Here is a 12,447-nt window from a genome sequence, read left to right as displayed (position 1 = left end):
GCGCTATTGGGAAATCTTCTCAAAAGGGAGAGTCACACATCACTTGCTTCCTCCTCCCCTCTAAAGGTGGGATGCAGCCAAAGAGAAGGGGCCTAAGCCTTTGACCAGCCACCACACCAGCTCCAGATTTCTTACCTGGATTTCTAGGCCTTTTCATTAGAAGAAGAATAACTTCAGTCTTGTCTGGAAAAAAACAAAAGAACAGATAAGGCTGGACTAGGCCCTCCCTTCCCACCGGGCCCACCCTCCCCAGTTCCTTGCCGTCATCTCCAATCTGCTCCTTTCCTCCCAGCTCTCCAGTCTACCTTACACACACTCTCATCTTGTCTTCCAGAGCCAGCCGTTAAAATCACTACGCAAGCTGTTGCACCTCTCTTCAGCTTCCAATCACCCGGCTGCCGCGGATCCCCGCTTCCAGCCCTTAACAACTCAACAAGTCAAAAATGCCTTCTCAGAAATTCGAATTCACTCCCTGAGCCAGGCCTCTGGTGGGACCAGTAACATCCGACAGGAGCCCACGCCAAAGGGCAGGCCAGCCCTTCAGCTGCCAGGTCAGATGGACCCTGGTTGGCACGTGTCCTCTGTGACCCGCGGTGCCACAGAAGGGCCTTCCTACTCTGAACAGCTGGGAGCCAAGAGTGGGCCAAATGGGCACCCTTATAACAGAACAAATCGGTCTCGAATGCCAAATCTGAATGATTTAAAAGAGACAGCCTTGTAATGTGTGCTTGGGGCTGGGGTCAGGGGACAAGCCAGTTGGGAGGGCGGGAGGGGCTGGGCTTAGAGGGTGGGGTGGGAAATGGGCTGGGCCAGGGCGGTAAGCCAGTATTTTCAGCTTTATGAAGGTGTGTGCAATATTGTATGTGTGGAGCCATTTGGCTCCTCACAGCCACAAATGCTAGTCAGGGATCTTAGAGCCGCAGGAGTTCCTTAGGGATCCCCGTGCCACGGGTCTTGTGTGAGAATGGATAGAGTGTACCGTTGAGGAAGAAGACATTCTTGCCAGTTTCTCCCCGTTACATTCCAGCTGTAGTGCAATCCCTGTTGAACTTGGGAAAGCCAGGACATGTTCTGGCACTGCAAGGGAAAGAAAAATCCGTGTTGACCGATGCCCTCATCACAGATTTTTTTCTGCCTAGACTAAATGTGGGGTTTATTGTAATCCAAGAGTATCCCTTTGAAGGGTTAGCAGATGAACTAACTGTATGTCTTAAATTGTTTTCTAAAGTTCCATATTTGATAGGATTTGTAACATTTATTTATAATTAATTAATATTGTACTGTTATAATCATACCTTTTATGTTAAATGTAAAGTTATTTTGAGCTGTTTGGAACATTGTGAAGCAGTGGGACAGCTACAGTAGTTTCTATAAAAACTAAACCGTAACATTTATATATTGCATCAGGAGTATTTTATTCTATATATAAATATATATATGATAAATATCTGTCTGTTTTATAAATATAATCACTTAAAGAAAGTATCGTTATGACACTCTGCCATATTTTTATACATTTGTAATATGAAGTGAGTATTATACTTCTAATCAAGGGAGTTGACTTGTGGCTCTATGTGACTGTAACAGTAGGAACCTTGCTCAACTTTTAGGCCGCAGCAGTAGCCTCTAGACATGCTCCTTGGTAGCAGATGGGATGTAGCATCTCCTTCCGAACCCACAGAGGAAGAAAGTGGGTTAGGCCAGTGAGAACTCTGGCAGGCCTCGTCTCTGTCCTCACACAGTTGGCTCCTCTTCGTGTCCAGGGACATTCCTTGCACCTAAGGGAGAACAGATCCAGGCTTACTTATGGGTCTTTGTAGAGAGAATGTGCTCTTCTACTTAGCATTAGTGTAGAGCGTTGACCAAAGATTTGCCAGTGAACATTCCTAGTTGCGAGGTCGTAAGAGGCCCCTGTCTGCAGATCCGGCAGACCAGCTCTGTGCTCCTGAATCCTGTGCGATGTACCAGAGACTCTTGGTTGGGGTGGGGGTGGGGGCATGAGATACTTGTGTGGTGTTTCTGTTTCTCAGTACTTCCTTCGTTATTGCTTTTTCCAAGATATTTAAAAGGCTCCTGAAGCAATTCTAGATGTAGATAAAATTGCTATATCCACATTGTCTTCTTGGGACTTTACACATATGACAAGGTTACACACACATACACACACACAACACACGGTCAGAACAGGACTTATCTTTCTCTCATTTGATCTCCTTCAAATCCCAAGTTCCTTCCAAGTGTCATCAAGGCCTTTGGCCAACAAAGGTTATAGCCCTGTGCCCCTGGGCCATCCTTGACAGAGACCACTCAACACCATCATCCATCAAGAGCTTAGAAGTAGATTAGATTTTTGGAAGTAGTCTCCTAGCAATAATTTTTTAAAGGTCCCCTCAAAATGTCATTCCTCAAAGACATAATGTCTCAGTATTTATTACTTGTCCCAGGATTCTGAGAGTGTCAGCCCCTGAATCAAGTCAGCTGTAACTGAAATGTGCTGTTACTGTTCCCCCCTCCCCCATGATTTTGAGAATCATAGCTCTGATGTTTATGAAGATTATAAAGAGAAAGTCTTAGTTCCTTTGAAGCTTAAATCGTGTGCATATTGCATTTTTATATAGCTACTATAATGATGTGTATTGATTATATATAGAGGTCATTTTAAGGTGCTTTTTATTTAATTTAATAAGTGTAATAGGCACTAAAAGGAAACTCAACTGGGTACTATCATTGAAACAATTTGATTCAGACCAATAGTTTGCATGCTGTTTGGTTCTTTTTATATCTTGTTTCTTTTACCAGTTCAGTACTGTTCGAGTAGCTCTGAATTCTGGCTTTTCCCAGGCAAGCTGCTCAGTTATATAAGTGATGTGGACCCTTAGCAGTTTTTGCCTGGATACTAATGACTATAAAAGGGTGTATAACTCTTCTTTTTCATACTAGATCTGTACCTTGTATTTTCCCCCTTGCAAACCAGAAACTACATTTTTTTTCCTCTGGAAAGACTTCTCACTGTGCTGTGCGCTTAGGAACTGCGCAGTCACATTGCCACATTGTGGCATTTGAGGCTCGTTGTCACCTAGCGGCTGGTTTCCCATGTTTTCATCCTTGTTAACACTGGGATCTCAGATGTTTGCAGATCATTTCTATTTCTGATGGTTCTTCAAAGAAGGGCTAGAATAATTGCCTTCTACCTAGAGCAAAGTAAACCTAACTGATGAAGAGTCAATACATACTTTTCGTACATTCCCAGATTTGAGCCAGAAAATATCTACGGTGTTTTCAACTCGTGTTTTTGAGGTAGCTCTTTTATCCTCTCCCCAGCTTTTGTCCATTCTGACTTTTCATTGACCTTAGTGAGCTGTAAAGTGAACTTCAATCCGCATTTCTAACAGGTAAAATGCTTTTCCTTCTTGCACGGGGGAATGGGAATGGTCAAGTTTCCCCTCAAGTCTAATGGGCCCTCTCTTAGCTTTTAACTGTTATTTTCCTCTGTCGATGAACTATCTATCTGCAGAGATTGCCACCCATGATAAGGATTTGATTTAAAGTCACAAAAGCTTGCATTTTCTTTAGGAAGGGAAATTCTTATGACATCTGTGTTCTGTTATCTGCCATAACTTCCTAAAGAATAAAAAGGTTGAATAATGGCTTATGAATTACTTTGTTTTATGAAAGTATCACTGATGTCCTTTTGGAAAGAAACTCTGCTTCGCTGTTTTTCTACTTTTGCTTTACCATCATCCTCATTTTTTCTCTTCAGTAGTTCTAAATGAACTTTCACTGAATCTTGCTTGGTCGACATCTGAGGTTTAGCCTTTCTCCAGAGCTCCAGACCAAAAGTACTCCGTACTGAGGGGCTCGAGTGAGCTGTCTCTGCAGCAGTGGTTCTCAACCAGGGCTGATTCTGCCTCCAGCAACATTTGGCTGTGTCAGGAGACATGTTAGGTTGTTACAACTGGGTGTGGTGGGGTGCTACTGGCATGTAGTTAGTAGAGGCCATGGGTGCTGCTACACATCCTACATGAACAGGATCCTCCACAAACCAAAGTGATCCAGCCCCAAAGACCAGTAGTGTTGTGGTTGAGAAGCCTGCTCTACTGTGTTCCATCAGTCTGCAGAGCTCGGCTTTGTCCTTGTCTCTCCAGGCTAGGGAACTGCAGGTATGAATTCTTGAGCATCTCGTTCTTTAAAGAATCTTCTACCACTATTTTCAAATCCCTGGAATCCTATTGTTTGTTTCTATTGTCTTGGGCCTGCTAAAAGGCGCATCCTTTAGGAGGAGACCAGAGTTACTTTATAAGTCTTTGAGAGCTTAAATTCTAGGTCAGCATCCTTAGAAAATCTTTCATAGAGCCATGATGCTTATATTTAGAAGTGAGCAGCAGCCTGGCAGATTGGCATGATTTTTACCAACTGCTCAAAAGGCATTCATGGCTTTTAGCTGTGTCTCCCAAAAGAAAATGTCTTTGTTTTTCATTTAAGTCATTTAATAGCTCTTTACAAATATTGGCACATGACAGACTGATTAGAAGCAAAAATCTCTGTATTGGTGGTTGTGATGTGGCTGTTATAGGAATATTTGTGCTGTACACTTTGGTCAAATCTGTTTTCAGACCTGCTTTCAGTCTCACCATAGGCAGTTGTACTTTCATTCTAAGCTCAGAGCTATGCTGGTTAGTTTCTAGTCATGTCATGTATTATAAAGTATGTTGTGGTTGTAGAGTTAGCCAGTTTAGCATGTTCCTAATCTGAAAATTAGTGGACTTCTCTAGGAAATGCTAGCCCATTTCCCCGTCCCACCTCCTCTTAGTTAACCTCATAGTATCCTCACTTCTTAAACTAGTTTTTAGAGTAAATAAGGAAAAAAGCCATTTATTTTCTTCTAGCTATTGAGAATGACTCATAAGTGTACAGCTTTTTTTTTTTTAAAGGCCAGAGGATTACTTTTCAAGTGCGTAGAAAGCACTGTTTATTTGTGTTCACCTAGGTCCTGGTGGTGACCCAACTTTTGGCAAAGGGCAATTGCTCATTGCAGCATATTCCTAGAGCTCATCTGGGACTCAGAAACCTGCATATTCTCTCCTGATCAGAACATTTTTTCTGGAGAGCACTGCTTTGATATCTAGAAGTTCGTTACTTCCTGCATTATAGTGGGATGTTGAGCTCCATGTGAGTACTAAGATCCACAGACTCATACTTTTGTGAACTGGGAATGTGGTATATGATACACTGAACCAAGTCAGAAAATACTGAAATATTTCCTTACCTTCTTCAGTTCATCACTAATCAAGTGTGTAGGCAGAGAAAACATATTTACAGTTAAAACCAAATGGTTTCTTTAAAGGGGGCAGCAGAGAAGACAGTACAAATGTTATGTGTCCTGTCGCTAATCCCCAGGGCCAGAATCTCAAAAGAAGATGCTCTCAGAGACTTAAAGGGCCAACTTACAAAACAAAAACTTGTAAGTGGTTCTGATTTCTTCCTTTTGCATCTTGACCAGCTGAGATATAGAATATCTTGCGGTCTGATTCAGCTGGGTAAAAAATTCTGTCTCAGAAACCATGAGTAAATACAAGAAAATGAAGCTGTGACGGGACAAGTCCCTCGTCTGTCTGTATACACACAATGTGGTGAAAACAAGGTGGCTAGGAAACTCTGGGCCTGCTGCCCTAATCTATTCTATTTCTTCTTCTTTTAATTGAATGTACTATAAAAGATCATAAACTTTTGTGCCAAGTCAATTACTACATGAATATTCATTTCCCATAGTGCTTTGTTAATTCCTTAGTGTTAGGCCTGGTCCTGACTCTGCCTGGTCCTGACTCTATCTTTTTCCACTCCGGGCACTGACCTACCTTTCTGTGTATTTCCTATAGGCTATTAAATATGATCACAACCTGCCTTGTATTTTCATTCATTAACTGTTCACTCCCAAACTTGAGGGAGGTTTGTCTTTTTGTTTTGCCGGGAAAAAAAATTGTAATAGTTGCACGTTGGATTTCTAGGGCCAGAGAGCTGCATCAGTGAAACCAGTTTCATTTCTAAGGCCCTTCATTACTTACAAGGTTAAGCTCTCTGAATCCCATTTGATCCTTGGGTCGTATTTTGATCCTCCTTTGGAATCTGAAAAAAATCGGTCTCCGTGTTGTATGCAGGTTAGTAGTTGCCTTGTTTGCTACTCTTCCAGCACAGAGTATCAGGGAGAAAGAGGCCTTATCTGTTCCTCCATCCCCTCCGTTTTGACAGACTGCTAAGAATTCCTCAGGACCTCTTTTGGTTTGGGATTGTACTTTCCCAAAAGCCTGATGTGATTCATTTCAGGCATAGACAAGCTTGTCCTAGTGTTCCTCTTCAGGGTTAATCAGACGAAACCCAAGAATAGAAAAGGTAGATGCCTTGACTTTTGTCCCTTTTAAGGGATTAAAGTGTTTATCGCCAGAGTTGTCAAAAGCTCCAGTTACAAAGCATTCAGAGGGTCAAGAAAAAAAAAAGATGCTGTTCCTTCTGGAGAACTTCAAAGTTCTCCACAACGGCTTAGGTTTTCCAAAGTGGAAAGCAAAGTTTGTACAAAATTCATTTTCACTAGAGATACACGGTTGATTATATGTAGTCCTCTCAAGTCTATCTCCCTCTCCTTGTTTCCTCCTTGGTCACTGATGGAGTCATGCTGGAGGGGTAATGCTGTGATTGCAAGAAGTCAGTTGTCACTGTAAACTTGGATTGATTAACAGAAACAATTAAACCGTACAAAATAGTGGCCCCTAATTCCTATCTCCAAGAATTGCTTTTGTGCCATTTTGAATTCAGGTAGTTATTCTGTATATAGTTAGAAGACTATTCCGAGCTTCTTCAATGTCTAGGAAGTTTGAAGATGGTATCTGGGAAGACATAGGGCAGGGTGACTTTGAGAGCCCCGCTCATGCATGAAAACAAAAATAGGGATAAGCCAGAATGCTATAACATCCAAATTTGTGGTAGTTGAAGAATCAGTGGAAATTCTTAATTGCACAGACTTTATAAATCCATAATGCAAAGTGTAATTCCATACTTTTTACTGTGGCAAGGGTGTGCTGTGGTGTTAACCTTTTTAATTTTTGAATCCAAACTGAATTTAGAGTGTTGGGTATTTAAATTCCTCACAAGCTAATTATGAACCATTTGTAAAGTGTTTATATAACTCTTTGTATCATGTGTTGGTACATCTTATCAAGTTTTTTCTGGCATGTATTCCATTCTAAACTTCTGTAAAATTTCTATCGTTGCTGTAAATATTATACAAATATCTATTCCGTGGTAACCTTAATTATCAGCATGAAATGGTTAATTTTTACTGAGCACAATGTATTTTTGAATGGATCTTCCCAAATGTCTTTAATAAAATGCAGATTTTGCACTGACTGATGTGATTGCCAGGCCATCCCAGTCTTGAGCACCATTGTCCCTCCAGTTTGAATAGAAAGCAGCTCTGCAGTTTGTTCCTTCTTTGTAAAAAACTTGTTGGATTTCAAATGAGGGATAATGGGCCTTTGAAGTTGGAATCAGTTTAAGGGACTGAAATTAATGTAAAGCAGGACAAATCCTGTTGTTTAATGATGTTGATAATTTTTTTGTATTTATAAAGCTTTTTTCCCCTTCTGGCATTTTGAAAACTGGTTTCTTTTACACATGAGTGTTGTCTCCTTTGCATGTTCACTTGGTTGGGTCGGGGAGGATGGGAAGAGATGCTAGCTTCCTGCTTAGCACCGTGGAGAAAACCAAGATGGACAGCTTAATAGGGATTTTTTTTGTGTTGTAGAGCAGGGCTTTGGCAAACTTTTCCATCAAGGGCCAAATAGTAAATATTTGAGGCTCTGGGAGCCATAGGGTTTCTGACTAATCAACTTTGCCATTGTAGTGCAAAGGCAGCATTTATAAGTATCTGTGTTCCAGTAAAGCTAGTTATAAAAACAGTCCAGGCACCACCTTTACTAACCTGTTCTAGGCCTTTACTTCTGTCTTTCAAGATAAGAAGACCTACTGAGTAAATGCTCCATCAGGGAGGAAAGAACTTAAATTTTGTGATACCATATCTAAATATTCTCTAACTTTCTTCATCTTTCTAACAAAGGATAGCAGCTAAAACCCAATGCTTGGCATTCTTATAAGCCCTGTGTCACCAACTTCTTTGCTCCAGGTTTCTCCTTAAATCATGGAAACTGTGATTTTTTTTTTAAGTTCACACTTACCATGGCTGGATACAATGCTTCTATTGTTACTTTTATTGTTACTTCTATTTATTGTTTACTTCTATTGTTAGTTACATTTACTTTTCACAACAGCACAATGAAATGGGTTGTATCCCCATTTCATAGATGACAAAACTGAGGCCTGTGGACTTTACATTAACTTGCCTGAGGTAGCTAGCTAGGATTTGGAGCTGAGTATGTTCACTGCAAAGCCTGCCCTTCAACACTACTAAACAGTGTTTCCATGTGTAGAAACTGACATGGGATTCATACATAGGTGATTTGTGTACCACCTTTCCTCCCATCTCCCAGCAGCTGGTAATTGATTTAATTTGAGAACAGAACATTTCACTGAAATAAGTCACTAGAGGTCCAGAGACTGGTGAAGTCTGAAGTGGTTAAAAGCCAGGATGTGGAGTCAAATTGCCTGAGTGGAATCCTACATCTTGTGTGGCTTTAGGCAAGTTATTTAAGTTTCCTGTGCCTGTTACCTTATCTTTGAATAGAAATAATCATAATGGTACCTACCTTACAAGGTGGTTGTGAGGATTCGATGAGATGATAACCTTCAAAGCACTTGGTAGACTCTCAATAAATACTAGCTATTACAACATTATTGCTAGTATTCATGACCGAATTGGCAGCCCTATGAAGTTGAAAAGGAATGTCAGTGAATCTTGACTGCCAGTAATGGAGAGAGAGTTCATTAAGTACATTAGATATATTTATTCTATTTGATCTTCACATCTACCTTGTAAAATTGTCCAGGTTAAGAACCATTGTAATTTGAAGTTACTTATAGCTTGGAGCTACTCTTGGGTCACAGGGGAAGCAACAGCCCTTACAGCCAGCTATACATTCGTAGGCAGGCCTTAGCAATCGCATTCCAGGTAGGCAAAAAGATGGGCTCCTGGCAGCGTCTGCGCAAAGGTTCACTTTAAATGTGCAATCTTCTGGGTTCCAGGACTAGATTCGTAGTGGCATCTTTATTTTGAAATACCTTTGCTTTGTCCAAGTAACCTCCTCCCACACTTAATACCAAAATCAGCTCAGACTTTTTTCTTTATCTTGGCAACACTTACTGCTACGTTTTCTTTTTTGTTCATAGCATTTTATTTAGTTGCTTTAAAATCTCCGGCAATATGTTATGTGTTTTTTTTACCACAGTTAAAAAAATCTCTAAGTGCAGGCCACACTCTAGCATTTCTGAAAATAAAAGTAAACATGTTAACATAAGGTAACAGAATGAGTTCTTGCTATACTATATATATTTTTATTGTTTTTTTAATTTAGTTTTTATTGTGTATTTTTATTACCATTTAGTCCCCTATACCCACCCCCAGAAATCACCACACTGTTGTCCATATGTATTTTTTAATCGAAAGTTCCCCCACAAAAGAAAGAATACTACAAACATAGTTCATGTGTTTAATAGCAAAATTCTGTTAGGTTTTAGATGTTCCTCAGTGAAAGTTTCATTTTTTATACATTCTGTCATGAATTCAATGAAGTAAAAAAATTCATATGCTGATGGAAACAAATTACCCGCAGATAAACATTTGGATTTCAGTATCTCATTGTTCATTAAATTCTGAAGTACTAAGTAATTTCCAGTGTGAAATCTCAGCTGGCTTCTTTGCAAAAATTGACAAGTTGATTCTAAAATTTATATGGAAATTCAAGGGACCCAGAATAGCCGTAACAATCTTGAAGAAGAACAAAGTTGAAGGAGTCACGTGTTCTAATTTCAAAACTTACTACAAAGCTACAATAATTAAAACAGTGTGGTGTTGACATAAGGATAGACATATAGATCAATGGAACAGATTGAGTGTCTAGAAACAAACTTTCATCTTTATATCAGTTGATTTTTTTTCGGTAAGGATGCCAAGGCCATTCAATGAGACAAGAATAGTTTTTTCAACAAATGATGCTGGGAAAACTGAATATTCACATGTAAAGAATGAAGTTGGACCCCTATCTCATACCATATATAAAAATTAACTCAAAATGGATCACAGATCAAAATGTAGGAGCTAAAACTATAAAACTCTTGGGAGAAAACATAGGAGTAAATCTTTATGATGTGGATTTGGCAGTGGTTTCTCAGATATGACACCAAAAGCACAGCAACAGAAGAGAAAAAATATTGAACCTCATCAAAAATTTAAAATGTGTGTTTCAAAGGACTCTGTCAAGAAAGTAAAAAGATAACCCATGGAATAAGAGAAAATATTTGCGGATGCTATGTCTGATAAGGGAATTGTATCTAAAATAAAGAACTCTTACAACTCAATAATAAAAAGCCTAATTTTAAAATGGGCAAAGGATCTAAATAGACATTTTTCCAAAGAAGTATACAAAGGGCCAGTAAATACATGAAAAGATGCTTAGCATCATTAATCATGGGGAAATGCAAATCAAAACCACAATGAGATACTACTTCATACACCCCAGAATGGCTATCATAAAAAATATAGTAAGTTTAGAGAAATGAGAATCCTACTAGACTGCTGGTGTGAGTGTAAAATGGTAGAGCCACTTTGGAAAATTGTCTGACAGTTCCTCAAAAGTTAAAACAGACTTACCATGTGACCCAGCAATTTACCTCCTAGGTATATACCCAAGATAAATGAGAAAAATATCTGTACCAAAGGTTATGCACACTTGTTCATAGCAACATTATTTGTAATAGCCAAAAACACGGAAATAATCCACACGTCTATCAACGAATGAATGGATAGTATAACGTGGTCTATCCATACAATGGAATGATAGTCTGCCATAAAAAGGAATGAAGTATTGATACCTGCTACAACATGAATGAACCTCGAAACACTGCTAAGCGAAAGAATCCAGACAGAAAAGACCACGTATTGTTTATGATTCCATTTATAAGAAATGTCCAGAACAGGCTACAGATACAGAAATAGATCAGTGGTTGCGTAAGGCTGGGACTGACAAGTGGGTTGCGGAGGCCAGTGATAGTTAATAGATGTGGGGTTTCTTTTGGGGGTGACGAAATTTTTAAAAAATCAATTGTGATAATGATTGCTCAATTCTGAATATACTAGAAGTCATTGAATTGTATGGTTTAAATGGGTTATATTTGTATGGTATGTGAACTCTCTCTCAGTAAAGCTGTTTGTTACCAAACAAAAATTTCCAACATGAACAATTATTTAGAAAATAATTTTTTCTCTTTCTCTTACTATTTTATTCTTTTTGTCCCTTAATTTGCCTTTCCTCCTGTACCTGGAGTACAGGTAGGAATTGTAGAGAACCTGAACTCTTAGGCTTTTCTCTGACAATACACATCATGATAAAAGTTCATTCAACTTTCCTTCTCAGGGTGTCCAATCCAGCATTCTTTTCAAAATTTCTTTGTCCATGTATTCTAAGACCAAATGAGGATTTTTCCCCCACCCTGAATTGATTTGTTTATATTTGAGAGAAGATAGCACAAGGAAAAGCACTTTTCCAGGTTCAAGTATACAGCATGGAGAATAGAAAGAGGCTGGGTTAAATATGAAGTTGTTCTACTAAGCCTAATGACACCAGGGAAGAGATTTGGGGAGGCTGCCCACTCACAGACAAGGTGAATGTGATGCCCAATCACTTGGCTTGGAATTTGAAAACAGTAACTCAGAGAAATGGGCTGCAGTGCATCTGGGCCAGGATTATCTGTAGTCTTGTTGGAGGGTCCCTATCCTCTGATTCCACCCCCTCTCAGTTTCTACTTTCAAATCCTCTGCTGCCCACACACTGTGTCATTAGCTGTTCCCTAGGAAGGACCTGAAAACTCAGGCTGAGCTATATAAATGACAAGGAAAACTTAGACTGTTGTCCCCCAAGTTCCCTGCCTAATGAGCTTCTCCAGGAGGGAAAGGAAGGCCAGGCCTGTCCCTGGCCTGTTCCTTCCCAAGGAGGTTGCAGCATTAGGAATAGGCAGGTTTGCGTGCTTCAAGGAAGGCGGCAGAAGTTGGAAGGTGGGCTCACCAGGGGTGCAGCCACACCTCCCTTAGGACGTAGGTCCTAACCACTTCATACAAAGCTGATGGGCCTCCTCCACATAGTCAGTGATACCTCTTGTGCCAACTGTTTTGAAAGTGTTAAGCTTGTGGAAAACTAGACATAGATAAATGGATATTCTGGTGTGTTCTGGTCATTTGGAGTTCCTAAATACAGGAAAATTTTGCTAGTTACTTGTGTAGACTGTCCT

General features: G+C 39.8%; 1 protein-coding gene across 5 annotated transcripts in view; it reads left to right on the top strand.

Annotated features, from left to right (window-relative positions):
* Positions 1–12,447, top strand: part of CDKL5 (cyclin dependent kinase like 5) — a 191,344-nt gene that overhangs the window by 152,982 nt on the left and 25,915 nt on the right. For 3 of the 5 annotated variants that reach the window (XM_053655834.1, XM_053655833.1, XM_053655832.1), the window contains exon 18: positions 335–551. In XM_053655834.1, coding sequence (XP_053511809.1) covers positions 335–551 — 217 coding nt within the window. Of the gene's footprint in view, positions 1–334; positions 751–12,447 lie in introns of those variants that run through there. The other 2 variants (XM_053655831.1, XM_037157496.2) reach the window with 1 other exon arrangement.

This window comes from Artibeus jamaicensis, unplaced genomic scaffold (genome assembly GCF_021234435.1).
Source record: "Artibeus jamaicensis isolate MK-2021 breed Jamaican fruit bat unplaced genomic scaffold, CSHL_Jam_final scaffold_1283, whole genome shotgun sequence".
NCBI lineage: Eukaryota > Metazoa > Chordata > Mammalia > Chiroptera > Phyllostomidae > Artibeus > Artibeus jamaicensis.
The sequence above is the reverse complement of the archived record's forward strand: the minus strand, read 5'-3'. Positions and strand labels throughout refer to the sequence as shown.